Here is a 24,836-nt window from a genome sequence, read left to right on the forward strand (position 1 = left end):
CCTGGCCTCCTCCAGGACTCTTAGCGGTGGAGCATGAAACCTACCCTGCACCTCAGGCCGAGGCCTAGTAGGCGCGTTTCCCTCAGCAGTTTTGCCGGTAGTGCTGCGTGCAGGCGCCCCCTCTGACATACCTTCCGGTACTAGGGCATGGCCCCTCAGGTGTACACCGGGTATAAGAACCTTGCGGTCCCTCGGCACAATCTCCGGACGGATCTATGGACCCCTCGGCCTGCAAGCCAGTAGCTAAGCTAGCCTCGGTACCCATGCTGGCGCGAGAACCTTAAAGGTTCCTCCCACCCAGGGGTTTCTTTGGGAAGGAGTCGACCTTGCGGGGTGCGATGGAAAAAAGTGGCCCTCCCTTGGGCCTTGACTTATGTTTGACAAAGTCCTTCAAGTCCTCTGGAGGAGACTTCTCGAAGATCTCCCTCCACCTAGCCAGCCTGTTCTTCAGAGCACGCAGTGTTAAGTGCGTTGCACGCAGTACAACCCCTCCCAGCAGTGGTCGGGGCCAAGGCAGTGGAGGCAAAGAGTGTGGGGATCGGACGTAGGGAAGAGCCCCTCGCAGGCTGGACACCTGCTGAAGCCCGCTGAAGTCACCATGCGCCAGGGAGGAGCGTGGCGCTAGAGGACGAGTACCTGATTGATAAAAGAAGACAAAAAGACAGAAAAAAAGTATCCGGGGAAGAGCGTGTGATATTACATGGCCGAAGCCAAACCCATGAGCGCTGGTGAAATTGGCCCATTCCCGTTGACGCAGCAAAGGGGACTGAGTTGTGGCGGCGCTGGGCGGAGTCAGGTAAATGCATGTTCCCAGGGCCGCACCCCTGCGCGCCTTTGAATTTAAAGGAGAAGGTTTTTTTCTGGTGAAAAAGGTTTGTCTCCCATCCCTAGCGAGGGACACCCATGCAGTATGGAGGAAAGGGGACGTGACGTAGAAGTACATTAAATTACACTTCCACACATGGATAAAAAGCGGAGCACTAGAGCACACTCTGGGCGAGGCAAAACACATGAAGGTACAGCAGTTAGAGTAGGCAGTTGAACGAGGGGAGAAAGACGGCTAGGCATGAAAGGTTTGTGTGAGGGGCAACACCCTTGACCTTGTTGACAGGAAGGCATTACTTTCAAAGAACCTTCAAGGAAGAAAACGTAAGACCAGGAAACGGGGCTAAAGAACCCTGCATTGTGTGAGTCGGAGATATCGAGGGTCCTCCTGCGTAACTGACCAAGGTGGGAAGGAGCAGCAAACGCTGTGGTATCGTCCTTGGCTCCAAGAACGAAGAAGCAACAGAATAACACAGCCAGTGAGTTGGCGAGACCAGTGAGTGTTGAAGTCAAGGTTGCAAGCGGCAACATTGTAAAGTGAGCGCTGGAAGGAACAGTGTTAAACGTGTGTGATGAAAGATGCAAGTGAAGCTAAATTGCTGGTGAATATTTGAACATTAGAAGAAAAGGTACAATACCATTGACAGAGTGGTCTGGCACTGTAAATGTGCTCAATCGAAGGTCTCTGTACTGTATCGTGACAAAACGAAGGCAGAAGATCGATGTGAAGTTTAAGCAAAACCCATCACACATTGGAAAGTCTTCGATTCTGGTATCAAAAGAGGATGTGAGCCCGGACGAGGGGGATCCAGGCTCTGAGCCCGAACGAGGGAGACCAGTCTTGAACTTGTGAAAGTAAAACCTTGATAAAGGAAAGGAACTTTTTTGTTTTGTTTGCTGCATCAGGCCCTCTGTATTTAAGAGACTGTCATTTTGAGAGAGACTTTGGCGGAAGACCCTGATGCCTATGTGTTGAACTGTTAACTCATGGCCAAGAAAGAAGATAGAATGCGTGCGAAGCCTGCACGTGCCGCCTTGCCCCATGCTGAAAACATTAGGAAGGGAAGTCAACTGCTCAACTATCCTGACATAGCTTGTGAACACTTTTCTTTTGCGTACTTTGTTATCCCAAACCCTTTTGTATTTAGAAGGAAGGATTGGCAATAGGTTTTTTAGTAGAGGCCCTTTTATTATGACAGACTTCCTAGGACTGCTTTATTATTTGATGGTCGTAGCTTGCTCCCATCCTTATATTTAGGTTTAGATAGGGGTTTTACCAACCCATTGAAGTTCAATAAGCACGCTTGAACTGTGGTCACTTGTGTCTGTCTTCACTGTTTGATACCATGCCTTCCTAACATGGAGGGGGGTGGGGAGGAGGGGAAGTTGGGATGTCGAAGCATCCAATAAAATAGGATGGGGTATGAGCACGGGAAAGGGGGGGAATACTGCGTTTCACCATTGGTTGTTTCACCCCCACTCCCTGAAGATCCCTCATCCAGGTGATCCTCCCACACTGGTCCACCACCAGGGTCTTAATCCAAAGGCGATGGCTGTGCCCTGGCCACCTGAGAGAGAGATCCCTGGGGACTAGCAAGTGACACACTTAGGTTTCTCACAGCACATATGGGCTCAATGTGGACGGTGCCAATTTCTTTGAACGGGTGATTTTGCAGCTGGTCGGGTGCCAGTAAACCACTATCGTGTGGGGTGGGGATCTCAATACAGTGCTGGACCTGGCCCGTAATAGGCTGGCATGGGTTCAGAGGTGTAAGTCAGGATTTCTCAACAAGTGGGGCCTGAAGCTAATGTAGTTGGGCCCACCAGAAGGGTGTTTGTTCTTCCCAGAATATCGGGAGCGAGTGAACATAGCAAGGGAGCCCAAACCAACCAATAGAGATTGATGGGAGCATTCTACCCCCAACAATATTTTTTAAATAATTGGTTACAACTTTGCATTTTACAGCACAATTTCTGCAGGAAATTGGGTAAAAAGCCACACAGTTCATAATCAGTTTTGTAAAGTAATAAAGTAAGACATGAAAAAATCCATTGGATTACAAATCCCCAACAGTGCACGGGAGCGTTTTCGTGATCCCTTTTGTCCACTATATGCCAATATAAAAATTATTTTCATGGCTGCACCAATATATCGCAGTATTCTCACATAAAACATACTCAAGTTTACTTTGTCCATAATGCCATTAATGATGCATTAATAAACATTGTCATGCTGTCTCTGCCAATATATGCCACAATCCCAATATTAGAACATACTCCTGCTGGCTTTGCACTTAAAGCCAGTAAAAGTCTCATGTCATAGTAAACAAACATGTTCTTGCTAAATCCACAAATGCACATCCCCACCATGTAAGAACACACATCATATTGGCTTTTTCCTGAATATTAAAAAATACAATGCCACTATAAGGCAACATGTCCTTGCTAACTGCAACAATGCCTCCCCCAAATGTAAGAACACATATTATGTTGGCATTGCCGTAAATGCAATTTAAAAATGCCATATCACATTAAGAAAACGTCCAGGCTGTCTACCCCATTGTAAAATTAACCACCCACCCGAACCCCACACAATAACACTCCTAACGTTGCCTTTGCTCAGCAATGCTAGTAAAAGATGCCATGATGTAATAAAACATCCATGTTCCAATTCCCCCTGACCCCATCCATGCACGTAGTTGCTCTTTGAAATATACCCATTATTAGTAGTCTTTAGTATGCTGATACTGAACTAAGGGGGGAATGGAATTGTCTTAAAGAGCATTACAATACTAAGACACCCCTGCTGACGGCAGCCTTACAGAGTCAACTATTGCCCTTCATAGACTCAACTACCAATAGCATTAAACCCCCTCACAATCGTATGCTGCCTACTCCAGCATTACACCAGCACCCCTGTTCACACATTATTCATACAATTTACCACTGTGCATTATGTAGTCACTAAGATACCCCTGCCCAATGCAAGTCATGTCAGTTGCCTGTAGTCTTTATGCCATCCTGAGGGCACTTTGAAACCTATGAGAGAAAAGCCTAGTTAAGGAGGGGACAGCAAAGGGGGGGGGGTAATAAGAGTGAAGGCAGACATAGCGGACAAGGATGAAGGGTAAATGGTTTGTAACGGGACTTGGAGCTTGGCTTTGAAGTACTGAGAGAGGAACTTGCAAATCGAAGAGAGAGCCGGGAGGACGGGCCTCTATGGGAAAGGTCAAAATGTGGGTGTATGAGGCAATGGGAGAGCTGCCATGGAGGAGTTGTATTGGGCAGGAGACAGAGTCTGCACACCAATTGCAGGGGCATACACTTAGGAGAACAGCAAGGAAATGGAGAGTAAAAGGGACTCGAACAAAGGACTTGGCAAAGTACAGCCATCTGGCAGAGCACGTTCACCCTTCCTTAGATTGCCACAAAGAAACGTGGAGATTTCCTGCGATTAAGTTTGTGGGTGTTGTAAAGGAGTGGGAGCTGAAAGGGTAGGAAAGTCCAGTTGGAGTTCCAGGGATTGTTGCATCATTGTAGAAGCTGGGGCATTAGGTGTGTGTAGTTGCCCAAGCAGCACAAAGAAAAGGACAGAGGTGGGGGTGGTTACCAAAAAATAATATGCCCTGCTTTATTAGGAAAGGGGAATGGGAAAAGCCAATGCCAGCATACCATGCAGAAAAAGTGCATCAATGTAAAGTCTGCCACAGCCTCACGTTCTCCTATTTGTTATCTCCCACTATGCAGGACTCTCAAATCTTGCTGTGTTTAATTATTGTAATCTTTTGGTCACATGTGTCTCAAATCTAACTGTTTAGTATTGTAATCGCTTGGTCACCTCTGTCTCAAATCTAGTTGTGTTTAATACTGTTATTCCTTGGTCACCTGTGTCTCAAACATAGCGATGTTTAGTACAACACCCATTTGACCCGTTAGGCTTGGGCCTCTCTGCCACTATACATGACACTCTTATGTGACTGACCAACTCGCACCTAGAGAGCATTACTGTAGAGTGAGACAGAAATCGCTGGCTGATTACTGTGGAGTGATACTGTGATTGAGGGCTCACGCCTAATAAGATGAGATACTGATTCTTAGTTACGCCCATTGGGACAATTCTGTAGTTAGTAGCTATCCTTCTTAACCCCACAGAGCTAGCTCACCGTAGTGAACCTCGTCCAAGTAGACGGACATTAAGGACAGCCACCGCTAACACCCAATGATATAACCCTAACTAACTCCCCTACCCCACACAAGACATCGACTGAACTAGGCGGGAACACCAGATGACAACACCAAATACAGACAGAACCCAAACTTGTAGCAGACAATTTTCTACTCAGTACGACATCACCAGACAGCCAAACCAAAGCAAAAAATCAACACATTATCAACCAACAAAATAAAGACCAAAACAACTCTCAAGCTCAAAATGCTGCGCAAACGACCTATACCGAGGGAAAGGAAAAGAAAGAACAAACACACCAGAACAGCAACAAAGACTCACAACTGTAGAACACACTCCCACAGATGGGAACAAAACCGCCAAATCCCTCTACTTATCTCCATACCTTGCAAAGAACCGGTCACCAGAACAAACCAACCCAATGCTAGAATAAGCAACAGCAGACAACTAAACACAACCACGCAGAAGAAGGACAGACAACACTAGAAACAACAAAAACAAACGACGCAATAACACCTTACATCACTAAAACAAGAGGAACTGCCACTTGACACCCACAATTCTAGGAAGAAGAACCTGATGAAAACAAAAATCCAAGACAGAAGCTAGAAGAAATTTGACGACAGATGCACCTGTACCAACACCTCAACTAGAGATAGACCAGAAAGCAAACCTCAACACCGATCAGAAGACGACCCCAACAATCAAGCTCAAACCAAACTACACCTCCAAACTCCACTGCAATCTAATAAACGCAAGATCCATGTCAAAACACTCAACAGAGATCTTTGACCTACTAGATGACAACGGCATTGACATCCTATTCATCACAGAAACATTGCTGGACGACTTCAAAATCACACTCCAGAGCTGCCTCCCAACCAACTTCAAATGCCTTCAAGTAAAAATAAAAAATAAAAAAGGAGGAGGCATCGCAATAGCATTCAAACGACACCTAAAAATAAAAACAGACAAACCTCTCAACATCAACTGTGAAACCATGGTCATACACCTATCAGCAAACCCAAAAACCAACATCACATTCATCCTCGTGTACAAACCACTGACATACGATGCAACCTTCGTTGATAACTTCATAGAAGCCATCACCAACATAGCCATCAAGCACAAACACCTAATCATCCTGGGGGACTTCAACATCAGGTTTGAAGAAAGCCATGCCAACTCCCAAAACTCACTGATTCGACAACTTGCAACCATCAAACTACGACAGCTGGTCAAAGGGACAAGAAACTTGGCAGGACACACACTCGACGCAATCTTTGCCACAGAAAAACTGATCACCACGGCACAACCGATACAAATACTGTGGAGCAACCATCTCATCATCCCATTTGTGATCAGTCTACCAACTCAAGTCTGCATCCAACCCCCCCAAACTCACAACCACCTCAACAAGAACCTGGAAAAGCGTCAAAGCAAGCAACCTATTCGAACAACTGGAGAGGACCAAACCCTCAACTATAGAACTAGAGCTGGCTGACCTAGATGGGAAAGCAGAGCTACTACACAAATGGATTGCTGATACAATTGATAAGACCGCTCCGAAAAAACCATTCACCCCATTAAAAAAAAGCAATGTCAAAATGGTTCATCCCACTACTAAGCACCATGAAAAAGGGCAACAAGAAGATGGAACTGGAATGGAGGAAAGAATACAACCCAGACAAAAAATACTGTTGCAGAAACAAATCTGCGCATACAAGATGGAAATACAAAAGGCGAAGAGAAGGCATTATGATGACAGAATCACCAATGCCACCAACACACAAAAATAAAATGTTCAACATCATTAAAGAAATGAGAAGCCCACCAGGATGCGACAACACCCCAACTCCCTCAGAGAAACTTTGCATCGACCTGGCAGACCACTTCAAGAACAGAATCAACGACATTCGACAAATCATACAAAACGTGGACTCCGACACGACATCAGCCCTGATTCTGCTCACCTCTCTGCAGCATTCAACACAGTTAGCCATGACACCCTAACCAAAAGACTAGAAGACATAGGCATAACAGACATAGCACTGCTCTGGATTAAATCATTCATAGCAGACAGAACAGAATAGAAACCGTATGGATAAAACCCTTCAAATCCACCCCACGAGATAACAACTGGAGTACCACAAGGGTCTTCACTATCACCACTGTACGTCAACATCTACGAGACTCCAGTAATCAGAATCTTCAAAAACTACAACATTGCATGCTACAACTACGCAAATGACAATCAAAACATATCTACAAAATCGAAGACACTCAAGCCGATCACTCAACCCTAATTGAGTGTCTAAAAGCAGTCTTTAACTGGATTAATACTAACAACCTGAAAATCAACTCAGGAAAGACAGAATTCATGATTGTATCCAAAAACCAAGAGAACACCTACATTCCTTGGCCAGCAGAAATGGGAACAGCACCAACACCATCTAAGGTAGTAAAAAATCTTATGGAGAATTGTCATTCTATGGCTTATTTCCCTTACCTATAGAGTCCCCCAGCAGCTTTGCTGGATTTGAATGGTTTGTTTTTTCTCCTGCTAAGAGTGAGACTCTTTTTCCCACTCTTAGGCATTTTTGCTATGTGTGTTCTAGGCTATTTTTTGTATTTAATGTCTATGGGGTTTATCTCACTCTCATAAGAACCATATTTATACACATGTGTTACACAGCACCCTCCGTGCAGTGACACAGGGGTGTCATAGCGACCCCCAAACACAGACTCCATACCCTGGGACTGACTACTGTCTCCCAGGGCATGTAAAGTCCCCATTGACTTTACTAGTAAATTTGTATGAACAAAACCAATACAACCCATCTTACTATGGAGGTACTGGCAAGGGTTAATAGTTTTTCCCTTATGTTCATTTTCGAGAGGGTACCGTACAGTCCCTCTCTCAAACGTTTCTGGCTAGTGGCAGTGGTTACTACCCAAAATATTCGACCGCAAATATTTCCCTATGGGATTTTCCCATTGTTCGAGGTTACCACATTTACTGACAGCCTCTAACATACCGCCGGTTTATTTTTATATTAACTTTACTCCGGTAGGTTTTATTTGCCAGAACTTTTATATAAATTCTTTCTCATGTCTTTCTCTAAACTCCTAACCTAGGTCGGGGATCCTTTGTTCGTCCTTTTGGCGGCCTTCTGCCAAGAAGCCCTCCTTTCGGCGCCACTGAGTGTGGGGTGGAACCATTGTGTGGGAGGGGGAGTAGGACCCCTGGACAGGGTTGCCTCAGCAACCCATGTCGCACTCTGCCCTGATAGGCTGGAGGGTCTCCCGCCAGGATGACCACTCCACTGTGCGAGTGACAGCTAGGCTGTATGAATGGCAGTCCTTTTGCATAAAAGCAGGGTCCTGAGGACTGGAAGAGCAAGACGTTGCCACTGGAACCAAGAAGCCAAAGAGGAGAGAAGCCAAAGACATCTGCACCAACTGAACCACCGGTGAAGCCCTGCTGCAGCGTCTCACCACTTTTCTCAACACAACGAGAGAAGATCTTCATCTGCAAGAGCCTTCTTCCCTTGAGCTGGTGGGACCAACCAGTTTGCCAATCGCCTTTCAGGACCTGCCTTGGTCGAATCCCCAGTGCCCTGCACTCGGAGACCGGATGGCCAGGCACCCGTCCACCCGGGCTGCGATTTAAAGGAGCATACCTTTTATTTCGTTGGGCAGCACCACCGCTGGTTTCATCCCTGGGCAGTGCAGTTACTCGAACCTTCCTCCACGACGAGAGTCTCTCTTTCTCTGCTGGAACTCCCGAACTGCAGGAACTGCCAGGAACAACCGCCACCACAGGAGCCTCTTCTACATTTTAAGGTACTTTGTTCCGCCAGGCCTCCCTTTTCGTTTGGTAGCGCTAAAGGTGTTTTAAATCCTTTACCTACCCGCTAGGTTGGCCGCCCCTATCATTTAACATTGTCTTTCACCTTCTGCAACCACCTTTTCGAATCGTTTAACAAAGACTTGACTGCAGCTACAAGAACATTTTGCTCCTGGGCTCTTTGCCCTGTACCACCGACTCTGGCACAGGCCTATTGACTCTTGCTTAATCTGTTACAACTGCCTTCCCTAGATTGCTTCTCAACCAGAATGCCCCTGGTCCCCGATGCTCTTTATCATGGCCCTGTAACCTTTGGTGATATATCTGAGGAAACAATATGGTGAGGTGGGAATCAGCACGAAAGGGGGACAGCATCTGATATCACTATACGCAGATAACATGCTGCTATATTTGAAATACCCGGAGGAAAATTTGCAATACATTCTAGTGGTGATGGACCGATACGCAATACTCTCAGGTATAACAATCCTAAAAAGTCCTTCATATTCCCCCTAGGTAGGTATGTGGGAACACCACGGCACGAGCAACCAGTGCTACAGATAGGTTGAGCAACTGATACTTTTAGGTACCTGGGAGTGGATATATATCAAAGTTGAGGATGAACACAAACATAACACGGAGAAGGCGGTAGAAAAGAAAAAAAAAATCAAACATGATATTCTGGGCCCATTGCCTTTGACTATGATGGGCAGAGCGGCATTACTGAAGATGATAGTACTACCCAGGTTACTACACTATTTTTTGAACGTTCCGTACATGATACCTAAACGGTTCTTCAACAACATACAGAGTTAATGCAGGGGGTTCATTTTGTACAATTCTAGGAATAGGATCGTATTGTGTAAATTGCAGAACCCATACGAACAGGGAGGGATTAGACTGCCCAATTTTGAGGTGTACTATCTGGCCGGCCAACTTCAATATGTGGCAAGGTGGTTGTCTGAGGACACCACACCAGATTCTAAATTGCTGAGGACGGAGTGTATGAGAATGCATTACTTACCGTAAAAGCATTTCTGATGGTTGTATCTGCTTAGATTCACATGCTGTGCATAGGTCCGACATCCAGTGGTCACTGCGGAGTATTGCATTTTGTTTTTCGTAGTCGAAAAGGGGACGTCGACCAGGCGTGTCTGAAACACTATCCCTATAGTGACGTGCGTTGTACCCACAATCCCTCACGCGTCGAGGTCCCTCTGTTTGTATTTTTTCTGCCCTGAGGGAGCCTTCTAGACGTGAGTGAGTACAGAAAGAGAGAGAGATATATAAAGGAAGTCTATGTTCCTTCCATCCGAGCGGGGAGGAAGGGTGGGCGCATGTGAATCTAAGCAGATACAACCATCAGAAATGCTTTTACGGTAAGTAATGCATTCTCTTCTGATGTTTGTTAATCTGCTTAGAATCACATGCTGTGCATAGACTAGCGAGCAGTACCCGGAGTTGGCGGTGGGTTATGAGAAGGAACAGTAGAGAAAAGGTGTCGTAATACTGCCTGTCCCACCTGGGAGTCAGATCTAGAGTGTGTATCTAGACAGTAGTGTTTTGTAAAGGTGTGCACAGAACTCCAGGTAGCCGCTTTGCAGATGGACTCAAGGGGAACATTTGCAATGAATGCTATGGATGCCCCCGTGCCTCGAGTAGAGTGTGCTCTTGGCTTAAAGGGTAGTTCTCTCTTAGCAAGAGTATAGCAGAGAGTGATGCATTGAACAATCCATCTAGAAATAGTGGATTTTGAAACCGCATCTCCTTCTCTTCCTGCTGCCACCGAGACGAAGAACTGATTAGTCTTCCTCAATGGTCTGGTTCTTTCCATGTAGAACATGACCGCCCTGCGTACATCAAGTGTGTGCAGAGTCCTTTCTCCCAAATTGGAAGGATTTTGAAAGAACGTTGGTAGTTCTATAGACTGGTTTACGTGGAATTTAGAAATAAATTTCGGAGCAAACCTAGGGTGAGTGCGTAGAACCACTTTATCTTTGTGAACTGTAACAAAGGGGTCTAGAATAGAAAGAGCCTGAAGTTCACTTACTCTCCTGATGGAGGTGATAGCTATTAAAAAAGCAGTCTTAAGAGTAAGATGTTTAAGGGATGCTTTGTGCATGGGTTCGAATGGAGAGCCCATGAGTCTGGTAAGTACCACATTAAGGTCCCATCCGGGAGCAGGGTCAGCTATCGGGGGGTGTATTCTTTTTACTCCCTCCATGAATGCCTTTATAACTGGGATCCTCCACCACGACACTTTGAGTTGGGAGGTGGTGTATGCAGAAAGTGCCGCTAGGTGGACTTTAATGGAGTTAAACACTAGGCCTGAATCCAAGAGATGGGTCAGGTATAGTACCACATGTGTGGGAGAGCAGTCAATAGGGTTGATGCTTTTACTCCTGCACCAGATGACAAATCTCTTCCACTTGCTAGAATAGCAGTGGCGAGTGTTCGGTTTTCTGGCTTCCCTGAGGATGTCCATGCATCTTTGCGGGAGTTGTAGATGTCCGAACTCTATGACCTCAGGAGCCAAGCTGCTAAATTCATGTTCTGGGGGCATGGGTGCAGAGTCCTGCCCTTGTTCTGAGATAGCATGTTGTACGGGCAGGGGAGTTTTACTGGGGGAGATAGAGACATCTCCATCAAGTGAGCGAACCATGGCTGTCGGGCCCAAATTGGGGCCACCAGTATCATGGTCACTTGTTCCTGGTGCATCTTGTGCACCACCTTGCTGAGAAGGGGAGTCGGGGGAAAAGCGTAAACAAATTTCCCTGACCATTGCATCGATAGACCGTTCCCCTTGGATTGGTTCTGGGGGTACCTGGAGGCGTAACTTAGGCATTGAGAGTTCTCCAGGGTTGCGAACAGGTCTATTTCTGGGAATCCCCATTGTGTGAAGACGTCGAAGACGATGTCTTCGTGCAGACGCCATTCGTACTCTTCGGGCAGGGGGAAATCTCTGCTGAGTCTGTCTGCCAGCAGATTGAGTTCCCCGGGTACATGTAGTGATAGTAGGAACATGTCCTGTTTGAGAGCCCACTTCCATATATTCTGGGCCAGTTTGGACAAGCCTGGAGAGTGGGTGCCCCCCTGCTTGTTGATGTAGTACATGGCTGTAGTGCTGTCCGTAAGGACCATTACTGTCTTGCCTTGTAGGTGTTCTTGGAAGGCTTTTAGCGCCTTGAATACCGCTAGTAGCTCCAGTAGATTGATGTGTTTGGATGCTACGTTCGGAGTCCACACTCCGTGAGCAGTCTGATGGGATAGGTGAGCACCCCATCCTGTGAGGGATGCGTCTGTGGTTAGAGTGGCTTCCGCCGCGGGTGTGGCAAAGGGTTTTCCTTTTTCCATGTTCCCCTTTGTCCACCACTGTAGCGAGAGAACCAAGGCCTGCGAGACCACCACTAGATCGTCCCATTGTCCGCTGGCCTGACACCACTGGCTGTTGAGCCACTCTTGCATTGGGCGCATGCGCAGGCGCGCGTGAGGTACCAAATAAATACACGACGCCATCATTCCTAGCAAGCGCATTGCTTTGCGTACCGTCACCTCTCGGCCGGTCAAATATTGGGGGATCTGAAACAGCATGTTTTGGACCCTCTCTTTGGAGGGGAAGACGAGGCCGTCCCTTGTTTGAATTAGAGCCCCTAGAAATTGTTTGATTTGACTGGGGTCTAGACTGTCCTTCTTTTCGTTGATGGAGAAGCCCAGTTGGAACAAAAGGTCTACCGTCTTTTGGGTATTGGAGAAACATGTTTCGTAGGAGTCCCCTGTTATGAGCCAGTCGTCGAGGTAAGGGTAAACTGGGATGGACAACCTGCGCAGGTGGGCCGCAGCCACTGCCAGTACCTTTGTGAATACCCTTGGTGCTGAAGCTATACCGAAGGGTAGCACCTTGAACTGGTAGTGTTTGCCCTCTATCATGAACCTTAGGTATTTTCTGTGCGCTGGCAACATTGAAATATGAAAGTATGCATCTTTCATGTCCAATGTTGTCATGTAATCTCCCTGTGAAAGCAGCGGGATCACCTCCTGTAAGGTCACCATACGAAACTTTTGGGGTTTGATAAACTTGTTCGCTGGGCGCAGATCTAATACAGGGCGCATGGTTAGATCCTTTTTGGGTACAAGGAAGTACACTGAATAAATACCTTCCGTTACCTGAGATAGAGGCACGACCTCTATGGCTCCTTTTTCCAGCAGTAGTTGTACTTCTTGAAGAAGGATGGCAAGATGTTCCGGTGTCAACCGCCGTCCCCTCGGGGGTCTGTAGGATGGGGAACTGTTGAATTCGATACAGTATCCGTGGGCTACGGTGGAAAGTACCCAACGGTCTGACGTTATCTCCTCCCATGCAGGAAGAAAGGATGTTATCCGGCCCCCGACCGGTGTTGCATGGGAGGGGACGCGAATCTTCGCGTCACTTGGAGTTGTTGGGGGCTTGGGAGCCTCTGGGGGTGGATCCCCGACCTCTCCCTTTGCCCCGGCGTTGGCCTCTTTGGCTGTACTGCCCACTATTGGCTTGGTAATTGGTGGCAGGGTATTGCTGATGGTGACCTTGTTGTTGTTGCCGTTGGCCACGAAAAAAGCGCTTGTTGCCATAGCCGCGTCTGGTAGTGGGCTTAGAGATCTGGTCAAGAGTCTTGATAGTGTCGAACTCTTTTTTGGCCATCTCTAGGGCTTCATCTACCGCTTTTCCGAAGAGGTTGGCGTCCTCGACAGGTTTATTTATTAAAGACGCCTGTGTCTCCGGTTTAAAGCCTGAGTTGCGCAGCCATACATGGCGCTTTAGGAGTATTCCTTGTACCAGGGAACGTCCTGCTGTTTCTGCCGCGTCCAGAGAGTTTTTTACAATGCTCTGGTTCACTTGTGTTCCTTCGCCAATAGTCGACAGTAGGCGTGTACGTAAAGGCTCCGGTGCTTCCTCTGCGTCTTTGCGCAGTTTGGCCCACTGCGCGTCTGCGTAGCTCGCAAGCAAGGAATTGTTGTTGGCAATTCTTGCTGAGAAGGCAGCCGAGGAAGTAACTCTTTTTGCAAGGGCATATAGCCTGTTGCCCTCCTTGTCAGGGGGTGCCTCACTGGTGGAAAGTGGTACCCCTGCCCTCTTTCTAGTATTAGATACAACTAGGGAGTCCGGTATGGAATGTCCCCTAATGTAGAGCGGGTCTGAGGGTGAAGGAGCGAAAAGTTTCTCAATCCGTGGATTGACCCCTCTGATCAATGCGGGAGTGGACAGCGACGGGGTGATCCTCCTTTTAACTGAGGCGAGGAGTGGAATGGTCTGGCTGACCGGGGGTTTTTCTTTAATGACTCTTTCTACAAAGTATAATTCTGGAGAGAGTTCTCCCGTGTCCAGTTCGAAATGCGCTGCTGCTCTGCGCAACAGTGCATTGAAAGTAGGCTGATCGTCAATTGGAGACGTGTTCCTAACTGGAGAATTATCCGGAGGAGTTAGATTTAGGGCATCAGTGTCGGAACACACTGATGGTGATTGCCAGGGGTGCGAAGGTCCTTCTCCTGGGCTAATCCCGAAGCCTTCTTCTATAATGTCTGTTCTGTCTTCTAGACATTCCTCCTGGTTCTGTCCTTCGTTGTCCATGAAATCATCTTCTTCCTCGAAGTATTGTTCCTCCCCAGTGAGGTCATATACATCTTGGAAGTCTGAGGCTGTGTCCAGCAGGGGATCGACCAGCCTCGGTTTTTTGGCTCTGGGGTCGTCTTGAGGCCCTTCTCTAGTTCTTCTGAGAGTTAGAGGGGCTTGGGTACTCATAAACTTTTCCATCCTCTCCATACAGAGGTGGAGTCTCTCCATAGTTTCATGGGGTACCCCAGAGCGGTCTAGCGGGGGAAAACTCGAGTTGTCTACCTCGAAATGGCTCGACCTCTCCCAAAGCGTCGAGGAAAGTGTCCCGTCGCCCTCCTCAAAACCCTCAGGTGTGTCGGGAGACTCCCTGACTGAAGGGGGTAGTCCCTGCTTTCCTTCGGGTGTTTTCGGCGTATCCTTTGATCTATGCGTAACGCTCGACGAAATCTTCGGCGTACGCTTTTGGGCGTCGGCTACAACGATCCTGGCTAAGCTATCGGCGACATTCTTGTCGGCGGAAGCTTGAGTTTTCGACGCTATGGGTATCGAGCGCTGTACGGCGGTCTGCGCCTTCTGTTGATGCGCACCGGCCGATGGTTTGGTGGTGGCGCCCTTGTTTGCCGAAAGCCCAGTCGCAGGTCGCGGCTGCGGTTGCGAGAGGGGCTTCGAACCCGAACGGTCCGAGGAGGCCGCCGGTGGAACCTGCGTCTCCTTGGGCGCCGAAGCTCTCTTCGACTTAGACGAAGAAGAGCCATGGGTTGTGTGCTTATCTTTATGTGAATCTTTGTGTGCGTCAGTGTCGCCGGGGTGTTCATCCCCATAAGCAGGGCGTGAGCCGAGCCCGTCGGGGCCGGGGACAGACGACGAAGCGCGTAAGCGCTCCTTAGAGGGGGTTTCGACTTCCGTGGCGGAGGTCGTGTCATCGCGTTCCTCATCAGTGTCGGTGGTAGCAGCGGCGGGTGAACCTTCGGCCTTCGACATCGCGTAGGCCGCCCACCTTTTAACCCTACGGTCTTTTAGAGTTTTAGGCTTCAGAAGCCGACAAGCCGCGCACCCTTCCTCTTTGTGATCGAGGGGCAAGCAGCGGTTACACCGTGAGTGCTTGTCCTTCCAAGTGAATTTGCCTTTACAAAGTGGGCAAAACCTAAATGGTGTCCTCTCCATAGCAGAGGCAATAAATCGCGATAAACACCCCCAGGGAAAGGAAGGGGAAAGGGAAAGGCATTCTCAGAAAGACCCAGAGATGTCCCACGACCCCACTCTCCCTACTGTATGTGGCCAGCGAGGCCAGGCCACGTGTTCGGCAGCGCCGAAGATTTCCTCCGCTCGACCCTCCGTCGACGATTTTGCTCGGCGGAGAACAGCTACACTGCGTCGAGGGAGTGCTGTATTAATCTTCGTAGAAGAAACGACCAAAGGTCGAGGGTTGCAATGTCTCTTGAGGAGCTCCGCGTGAAGGCGACCAGAAGCTGGGCGGAAAAAAACAATCTGAGGGACCTCGACGCGTGAGGGATTGTGGGTACAACGCACGTCACTATAGGGATAGTGTTTCAGACACGCCTGGTCGACGTCCCCTTTTCGACTACGAAAAACAAAATGCAATACTCCGCAGTGACCACTGGATGTCGGACCTATGCACAGCATGTGATTCTAAGCAGATTAACAAACATCAGAAACCTTATTTCTTGAATGGATGTGGCTAGCAGAACCTCCGAAGGGAGAGGGTCCACATTACTAGACTTGGGTAGGAAGATTTGGCGTAGGGCCTGCCTGGTGATGGGAAGCCCACTCCCGTGCTCCCCACAGGTACCATTGGTGGCGCTGAAGGGAGTGGATGAGCAACTGAGGAGGACTATTGGAGAACACTGGGAACCAGTAGGGGTAACAACCATTGGAGATATGTGGCAAGAAGGAGAGAAGAATTTGATACACTGAGGGAGGATACGGGATTGCATGGCAGACAATATCACATATGCTAGGCTGGTAGCAACTGTCAAGAGGAAATGGTCGGAGGCAGAGTTGATCCAACAACCGGATGCTGCCATAGAAACGTTTCAGGCTGTGTCTGACGGTGGCCATGAGGTCTCCCGAACCTATAAACTAATGATGGCCAAAGTCGGGAAGGAGGTAGTTTAGTTGAGATGAGACTGGGAGGAAGAGGGTGGGGAAACAATAGAGGAAGGGCTATGGGGCAGAATGCAAAAATAGCATAAGAAAGTGTCAAGAAATGTGAGGTTGCAGCAGATCCAATTATATGTCACCCATAGGGCCTATATGACCCAGAGGAAGATTGCCAAGTTCAAGAACGCTAAGACACAGACATGCCCGAAATGCAGAGAGGTTGACGCAGGGATGGTACACCTTTTGTGGGCATGCCCTGAAATAGCGAAATTCTGGCGAGAGGCAGCACACCTCTTAGCTGGCAAAGGGATAAACCTGGATGTGGATTCTCTGTGGGCGTGCTTGGTGGGGGGGTGGGGTGGGGGGTTCCCAAGATCACACAAACTTGAACATGTGCGCAAACTTAAAGATCTGGCGTATATTCTAGCTAAACGCAGGATAGAAATGGGCTGAAAGGCAAGTAGTAGACCAAATGCAGAAGCCTGGTGGCGGGATCTCCTGAAATGGGCGTATGCTGAGACAGTGGTGTGGAGGGAAGCAGTGGCTAGAGGGGTCGTAGGGGGAGAGGAAGCGAGCACACTTACAGCCTGGCTACATTTGGTTGCCACATTGACGAGGTCCGGGCAAGAGGAATCGGAAGAGGATAGCTCCACGGGAAGTGTGGAGACTGACACGCCCATATGTTAAGGAGGGAAGGCGATGGAATTGCAGGGCTCTAAGGGGAGGGGAGGGAAGTTGGGGAAGGGGAAAGTTTGGGGACGGTCGTTGGAGCACCATGTCTTGGTGCAATGTATGCTAATTGTTATTGAAATCAAAAAGTGTTTAAAAAATAAAAATTTAAAAATAAAAATGCAGATAATAGGATCTTTGCTAAAGGTGCTGGCCAACAGACTTCTCCTTATGATGCCCGGGTTGGGTTGGTACTGGCGGATCAGTCAGGGTTCATACCCGGTAGGAATTGTAAGAAAACCAAGGGCATTCCTCGATCAAACACCTTGGTATTCCCTTTTCGGGTGACCAGAGAAGGGTTATCACTGCTGGGACCGGAACCAAAGAGGGAGAAGGAGTCTCAAGGTGAGACATGGGATCTCCCTTTTCGTAACACCTCTCTACCAGACATTCCCTATGTGGCCATACACCATTTCAGAACCCATACCGCTAACCCCTCCCAATTCCAACAGATACAGACTCGAAAAGCAGGCATAGGAGAACTGGGAAAAGGAATTTACGTAAGTTAGCCCGTGCCGTACAACAACAGGACTACCCCCCTTTTGCCTACAATAATTCACTGGATTTATCTAAACCTATTAGTGAAAACTATCCTTCCCATAATTCTTCCCCTCTGTTCTTTTCTGAAGTCACTGGGACAAAGACGAGGTGGACCACAGCCATAAAGATTGCCCATAGGAACCAATTTACCATGGATTCCTATGGGCAATCTGCATTTTGTCCCACTAACGAGGACAGGACGAGTCAGGCATTCCCTTCCAACCACTCACACCTGGTTCTAGTTAACACTGAGGAAGTATAAAAGGCAGCGCTGTAAAGCACACAGAGTTAGGGATGCTGGAAGGTAGCAGGAGCAGGACCCATTGAGATGCAGAGACCCTGGGAGACATGGAGGAGGAGAAAAACGCCCAAACACTGCCCCTGCTACTTGAGGAGACTACAGTGTGAAGGAGCAGCTGGGTTTGCCTGTCGATACTCACAGCAAAACTCCTCCCCTGGGCCAGGCAGACTAACCTAGGCATCCGAGGGGCAGGCAGAGAGACCCGGACCTCCAATTAACATCCCCTTTTGGCTCCTGCAGTTCCCAAGGCCAGAACACACCATTTCGGGGAGCTGTGAAGTGGGAGCGAAATTAGCCCAGTGGATTCTGGGATTAGAAGTGGCAAAACCTTTTTTGTGTGCAAATTGTGAACTTTGAAAGGAGGATCAAACCCGACTAAGGGAAGCATGCAAGGTGAACTGTGCAGTGTGAGAGAAGGCCCAAGCCTGGGTGAGGGAAGCCTTTATTTTTGAGCCTTGAAAGCTGGATGGGAGGTGAAGACACTTGACCAAAAACCTTGCTCAGAAAAGCGACAACGAGCTCAGCACAGCCAGCGAGCCGGGAGAAGCCGATAACTAGCCGGGTTGTGTGATGCTCAAGGTTGCAAGTGGCAAGATTTTATGCACAAAGAACTTGTGTACGACTGAACTTTAAGAAAGCAACAACGGTACCAGAAACAGAGTAGTCCGGCGCCACGTGGGTGCTATCTGGAAGGTCTTTTTTTTGGTACCACTGAGCATGTAAAAAAAGAGTACTGGTGAATCGAAGTAGTCCTGCAATGGTTTGAGTGGATTGACCATTCTTTTCTTGGGTTTCTGCATCCATTCCGGCACGGTATAGCTCAGATTTGAAGACGTTCCTAAAGTGGAGCAAAAGTGTGTGTGTGTGTGTTTGTGTGTGTGTTTGTGTGTGTGTGTAAGTGTGTGTGTGTAAGTGTGTGTGTGCAAGTGTGTGTGTGCGCAAGTGTGTGTGTGCAAGTGTGTGTGTGCAAGTGTGTGTGTGCAAGTGTGTGTGTTCCATATGAACATCAGGGAACCAAGTCTAGCCTGTATGTTGGGAATTAAGGGGTTAAAGACATTCTCTAGGTTGTGTACCGGGTCAGACGGACTCAGACTTTCCATTTATAAAGGTTTTTACTTAACAAAAAGGCGCAAACTCCTATCTTTCAGTAGACTATGGGTAGGGAACCTACCTAACCAACAAACGAATGTGCTTGTCAATAGTCCCAAACCAGATTCCAAAACTACCCTTCCACTATAACTAAAATACAGGCGAAGGACCCCCCCCTTCTCCCTTCTCCTGTAGTCTGGGTCTTCTCCAAGTTCAGTTCAAAAAGGTACATGTAGATCTCTTCTCGCTACCAGTCTCATTAATCAGTATAGTTCCTCTACTGGACTCTCCCAGTTTAAGGTGATTCTTTATTAGGCTCCATTTCTTTATATTCTATTTATACAATTATCCTTCTCCTCTAGTTGTTTCAATCTCTCTCTTTCTGCTCTTACTATGGGTCTTTTTTATCTTTTGTCTTTTCCTCTTCTAGAATGCAAGCAGCAACGTTCCAACACTCTCTTACTCCTCCTCCCAGACTGGAACAGACCGCGAAGTCACCTTTATCACTTTTTCTTTGTACGGCCTTTATTTCGTCTTGACTGAGTAGTAGGAAGGTTTGATAAGGATTGTCACTTCCTCCAAGTAGTTTCAAAGCTCGTCATCGACTACAACAAATATGCTAGTCCCAGTACTGTTTATTATTCGCTGTCTGTATTTAACATTTCTGATGTAATGGGACAAGTAGGGGTGTCCCAGTAAGATTCGGTATTCTCTTTCGGTATCTTTGCCACTTCTGGTATACTGAGACGAGTATGCATGTCCCCAGTAATGTTTATCTTTCAGCTCCCATCACACCGGCCCCGCCCCCAACTGCTGTTCTGCCGGGGTCAAGTCACCAGGGTCCTGCGAGGACAGGAGATTCCTTATTCTCGTACCGGGATGGCTTTTCGCTCCGGTAACCGACAAGCATGTTGCTCGACTACTCCTTCGGTCTGCTTTGCTGGTCTCAGGATTGTTGAGGGTCCAACGGGTCCACCGCGTCTCAGTAGCAGTCATGCCACTACTTTCCCAACGCAGCGCGTCAGTAACCTGCTTTGGTTCTCTCGGCTTCTCTGCATGCAACCAACCTCCACTACTGTCTGCCGCGTTGTGTGTCTTTTCCAAAGCATCGCTTTGGGATCCTCCTCGGTTCGCCTCTTCGTGTTGGACACAGCACGTCCAGGACTTCATCAGCTGGGCAACACTAGCCAGTTTGAACGTAGTGGTCCTGCTCTCTCCAACAGGACCCCGCCTCTTGTTTTTAAGACTTCTCTGAGCATCTGCACAAGTATCTTCTATTTCTCTTGTTCACTCCTTTTGACTCCAGTGATTTCGTCCCACTGCCTTTTATAGATCTTGAAGGGGAGCTTGGTTGACATTAAGCTTGAGCTTTTTCTTCCAGTCTTCCTTTACAAGGTCTTAAGGAGAAGGTCTTGAGCTCTGGGATTTCCTCATTGGAACAGGAGTCCTTGTCCTCAAGGGGCAGTCTCTGCCAGTGAGATCCTGCTTGGTCTACCCCTAGCACAGGTGTTGCGTTGCAGGCTCACCTCACAAGAAAAGGCACCCCCCCTTGGGGGAAAGTAAAAGAATCCCACAAGTTGGCAGAGCCGTAATGCACATTAAAGTGAAGCGATGTCTGAAAGTACAGATCGTTTTTCTCCCCCTCCCACCAGCCCCCAACTCTCCCTACTGCACACCTGTCACGACACGGTCGTCTCGGCTCAAAGGGGTACTTCATTCAACTCGATTGCGATCCTTGTGCGATGGCATCTGTTTTTCTCTCCGTTACGAATCTTGCTGCCAACTGATGGTGGCAAAATCACAATCCGAGGAGTCGGCGCGTGAGGGATTATGGGCACCTGTACACGTAGGATAGGATTAGTGTTACAGGCAAGCACCTGTTGATGCCCCTATACTCTGAGACAGCCACACTATTGGACTATGCAAAGCATGCGACTAAGCAGATTCACAAGCTACAGAAACAAATATGTTTTCCCTGTGATCTGGCTTATTTTAGTATACAACCAATTAATAAAGTTAGACACTACAAGATATATCAAAAACGTGTATTTTACTAATCAAAAAGCATGTTGTGTTGGGGCTATTGAAAGGCAATCCTGTTATTATACAGAGAAATGGGTCAAACCATAAAGGTATTTTGAAAAACATCTATAGGTTACATTAAATATACAAAAACAATATATTCTTAATAAAATAGTTGGTTTAAAGTCTACCTTTGTGGCTTTAGTGTGAAAATGCGGACATCTTTTGTTGCTACAGCGAGGATATGAAAAGATCTTCCTAAATTTGGAGCAAAAGCAATATCATGCACGGGATCGGTGACGGTCATAAATGTTTCTGCTTTTCCATATTTCCTATGAAACAAAAAAGGTACAGATGGAGTAAAGATATAAAAGTTTAAAACAGGCTGATTCATTGCAAGCTAAAACAAATTATCTGCACATTTCATTTTGAAAGAATGATTGTGAAAGCAAATTGTCCCGCAATAAGCCAACGTCTTGAGGGGAACAATTAAAGTTATTCACTCACCATAGTGACTGGAGTACTCTTAGTCCTAAGGCCCCTTTCCACCATCCTTGTGGGCGTCCCCCTACATGGGGACAGTAATGGAACCTTTGGCAGCAAACAATTGAGCTTCCCCTTTAAATTTAGTATAGTGTGCAAGGGAGCAGCCTCAGGCATGGGAACACCTCGCTGAGGCCCCGTCCTCCGGCACATCACCTCAGTCCCCTTTGAAAACATCGGATGCTTAGATACCTGGCTACACTTAATACCTTTTATCCCTTGGCATACTAGCGGGGGAAGGTGGGTGGGACGTACGGAGGAAAGGGGACTAAGGACTACGAGTACTCTAGTCACTACTGTGAGTGAGTAACTAATTACTTATAACTCCTGTCCCCTTTCCTCCATCCTTGTGGGTGATTCCAATGAACAAGAACATAAGGTGGAGATGTGACAACCTGCCTCATATTCAGGATGAATCGAAAAAGTTCTTCAGAACCGCCTGCCCAGACTCTGCGACACGCCTGGAGCTGGTGCCCAGGGAATAGTGCCTACAGAATGCCGACCGAGTGGCCCAAGCAGCTACCTTGCTGATGACATCCCACAAAGCATGTCTCAGAAATGCAACGCCTGAGGCCTTAGCCCTGATCGCATGGGAATCAATCCTGTAAGGAAGGCATGGTATCAAATAGTGAAGACAGACACAAATGATCTCAGTTCAAGGGTCTTAATTGAACTTCAATAGGTGCGTTGAACGCCTATCTAACCTAAATCTAAGAATGGGAGTGCAAGCTACGACCATCAAATAATAACAGTCCCAATCAAGTCCCTGTCAAAATAAAAGGGCCTATACTAATAAAACTATTGCCAATCCTTACTTATTAATACAAAAAGGGTGTGGGACAATAATGTATGCAACAAAGAAAATTGTTCAAGAAATAATAGGTCAGGCCAGTTGAGCAGCTGGCTTCACTTCCCCACGTTTTCAGCACAGGGCAAGGCGGCACGGTCGAGCTTCACACACACTGGCTGTTCTGCCACGAGGATACAGTTCAAAGCATAGATATCAGGTGCCATTAACAGTCTCTTACTGCAGAGGGTCTGTCGTAAAAAACAAATATCAAAATTCAATTTCTATCAGGATCTTCACATGCACAAGTTCTCGCTTCCAGTGTTTATCACGGGCCTCCCTCCAGATTGGACCCCTTTTTACCACAATGTTTACACTTGTTCTCCCTTGTTCGGGTTCAGACCATGGATCTTCCTCGTTCGAGCTTGGATCCTCTCGATATCAAAATCGAAGACTTTTGAATGTGCAATGGGTTTTGCTTAAACCGTCGCAGGACCACTTCGATTCATAACACTATGTTCTTATCAAACTTTTGGCGGGATAACTTACAGAGACCTTCGATTGAGTGCACACACACAGTGCCGGACCACTCTGTTAACCTTATCGTATCATTCCTTCTCAAGTTCAAACATTCATCAGCAGTTTAGCTTTACTCGCGTTTCATCAAGCACGTTTAACAATCTTCGTTCCAGCGCTCGTTCTACAATGTTGCTGCTTGCAACCTTGACTTCAACACAGACGGTCTTGCATCTGTCTACCCAACTCACTGGCTGTGTTGATCTCTCTGGTGCTTCTTTGTTCGTGGAGCCAAGGACGATACCCCGGCAGCTGCTGCTCCTCCCCACCTTGGTCGGTTACACAGGGGGCCTTTGGTATCTGACACACACACTGCCGGATTCTTCAGTCTGGTTTCCTGGCCTTACGCTTTCTGCCTCAAAGGTCAAGGCTATTTCCCTCCTTGCAAACCCTTCTTGGATTCCTGTCTTTCTTCCCTTGTTCAGCTGTCGACTTGCAACTGCTGTTCCTTCATGTGCTTTACCTCGCTCAGAGTGTGCTCTCCTGCTCCGCCTTTTATCCGAATGGGGAAGTTTAATGGAAATCAGATGCGAGTATTTGTCAGTAGTTAGCTGACTTCACCTGACCATAGTATAAGGACATGTCAGGTACACTACTCAGGTGTGAGTCCGTTTTCTCCCAGAGTGGGCTGTCCGTGTGGAAGTGTTTGGGAAGGGAAAAGGGGGGGAGAGGCAGGGGAGGGGGTAAAGTTCCCACGTATCCTACCTGGCAGTATGGGGTAAAGGTGTTACAGGGGGAGGGTTACCGTATCTCTCAATCTGGTGTCCCACTTCAACAAGGCCACTCACCCAGGTGATCATCGAGCAATGGTCTGGATCTAAGGGTGATGGCTGTGTCCTGGTCACCTGAGAGAGAACCCGGGGGACTAGCGGATGAGACACCTTCTGGTTTCTCACAATACCCTCAGGAATAGGTTTGCCCATGACCCGTGTACACCCCCAAAAATGGCCTGGACCATTCAACAGGCAATGGATGCTTGAAAGGTGGGGGAGGAGCCCCCAAAAGTCACAAATAATGCTCGGACCTCCTGAAGGATTTTGTCCGGTATATATGAAACTTTAGGACCCTCCTAAGGTCCAAGGAATGCAGTGCCCCTTTCTGCTTCCGACTGAGGGTTCGGGAAGAATACCTGCAGCCAGATCTCTTGATTCAAATGCAATGGGGAGTCCACCTTGGGCAAGAAATTAGGGCGAGTGCGCAAGATGACCTTGTCATTGTGAAACAAGGTGAATTTCTAGGACGAGGACAACGCCTGCAGCTCTCTAACCCTGCACGCAGAGGTGAGAGCCGCCAAAAAAAACATTTTTAGCATCACCAGGAGGATGTCCACAGATGCCATTGGCATGAATGGGTAGCGTTGCAAAGCCGCCAGAGCCACATTAAAGTCCCAGATCGTATGCGGCCTGCACACTGGAGGAAAAATTTGACAAACCCTTAAGGTGAGCCTTAACCACTGGGTTAACTGCCGAAACCACGTGCTCAGGGGAATTCTTGTAAGACCCAATGGAAGTCAAATACGTGCAACAAGGGGCGGGGGTCGCTGTTGGGCTCGGAGAAGATGGCTGCCTGAATCATGAGCTCCATGCTGGGAGGCGCTTTTCTGTGTGAAACCTTTCATGGTGCGTTGCTGAATCCTACTCTGACCACGGACATGCACTGCTAAGGAGCCCGTGCGAGTGT

The 24,836-nt window shown here is 47.8% G+C and overlaps 1 protein-coding gene across 3 annotated transcripts in view; it reads right to left on the bottom strand.

The window, feature by feature from the left end:
• SEH1L (SEH1 like nucleoporin) overlaps nucleotides 1–24,836 on the bottom strand; it is a 937,063-nt gene that overhangs the window by 426,593 nt on the left and 485,634 nt on the right. For 2 of the 3 annotated variants that reach the window (XM_069620827.1, XM_069620825.1), the window contains exon 6: nucleotides 21,442–21,582. The exons of the other annotated variant lie outside the window; for it this stretch is intronic. In XM_069620827.1, coding sequence (XP_069476928.1) covers nucleotides 21,442–21,582 — 141 coding nt within the window. The remainder of the gene's footprint in view (nucleotides 1–21,441; nucleotides 21,583–24,836) is intronic. 3 annotated transcript variants of the gene reach the window in all.

This window comes from Ambystoma mexicanum, chromosome 5q, assembly GCF_040938575.1.
Source record: "Ambystoma mexicanum isolate Mex_15411 chromosome 5q, UKY_AmexF1_1, whole genome shotgun sequence".
Classification (NCBI taxonomy): Eukaryota; Metazoa; Chordata; class Amphibia; order Caudata; family Ambystomatidae; genus Ambystoma; species Ambystoma mexicanum.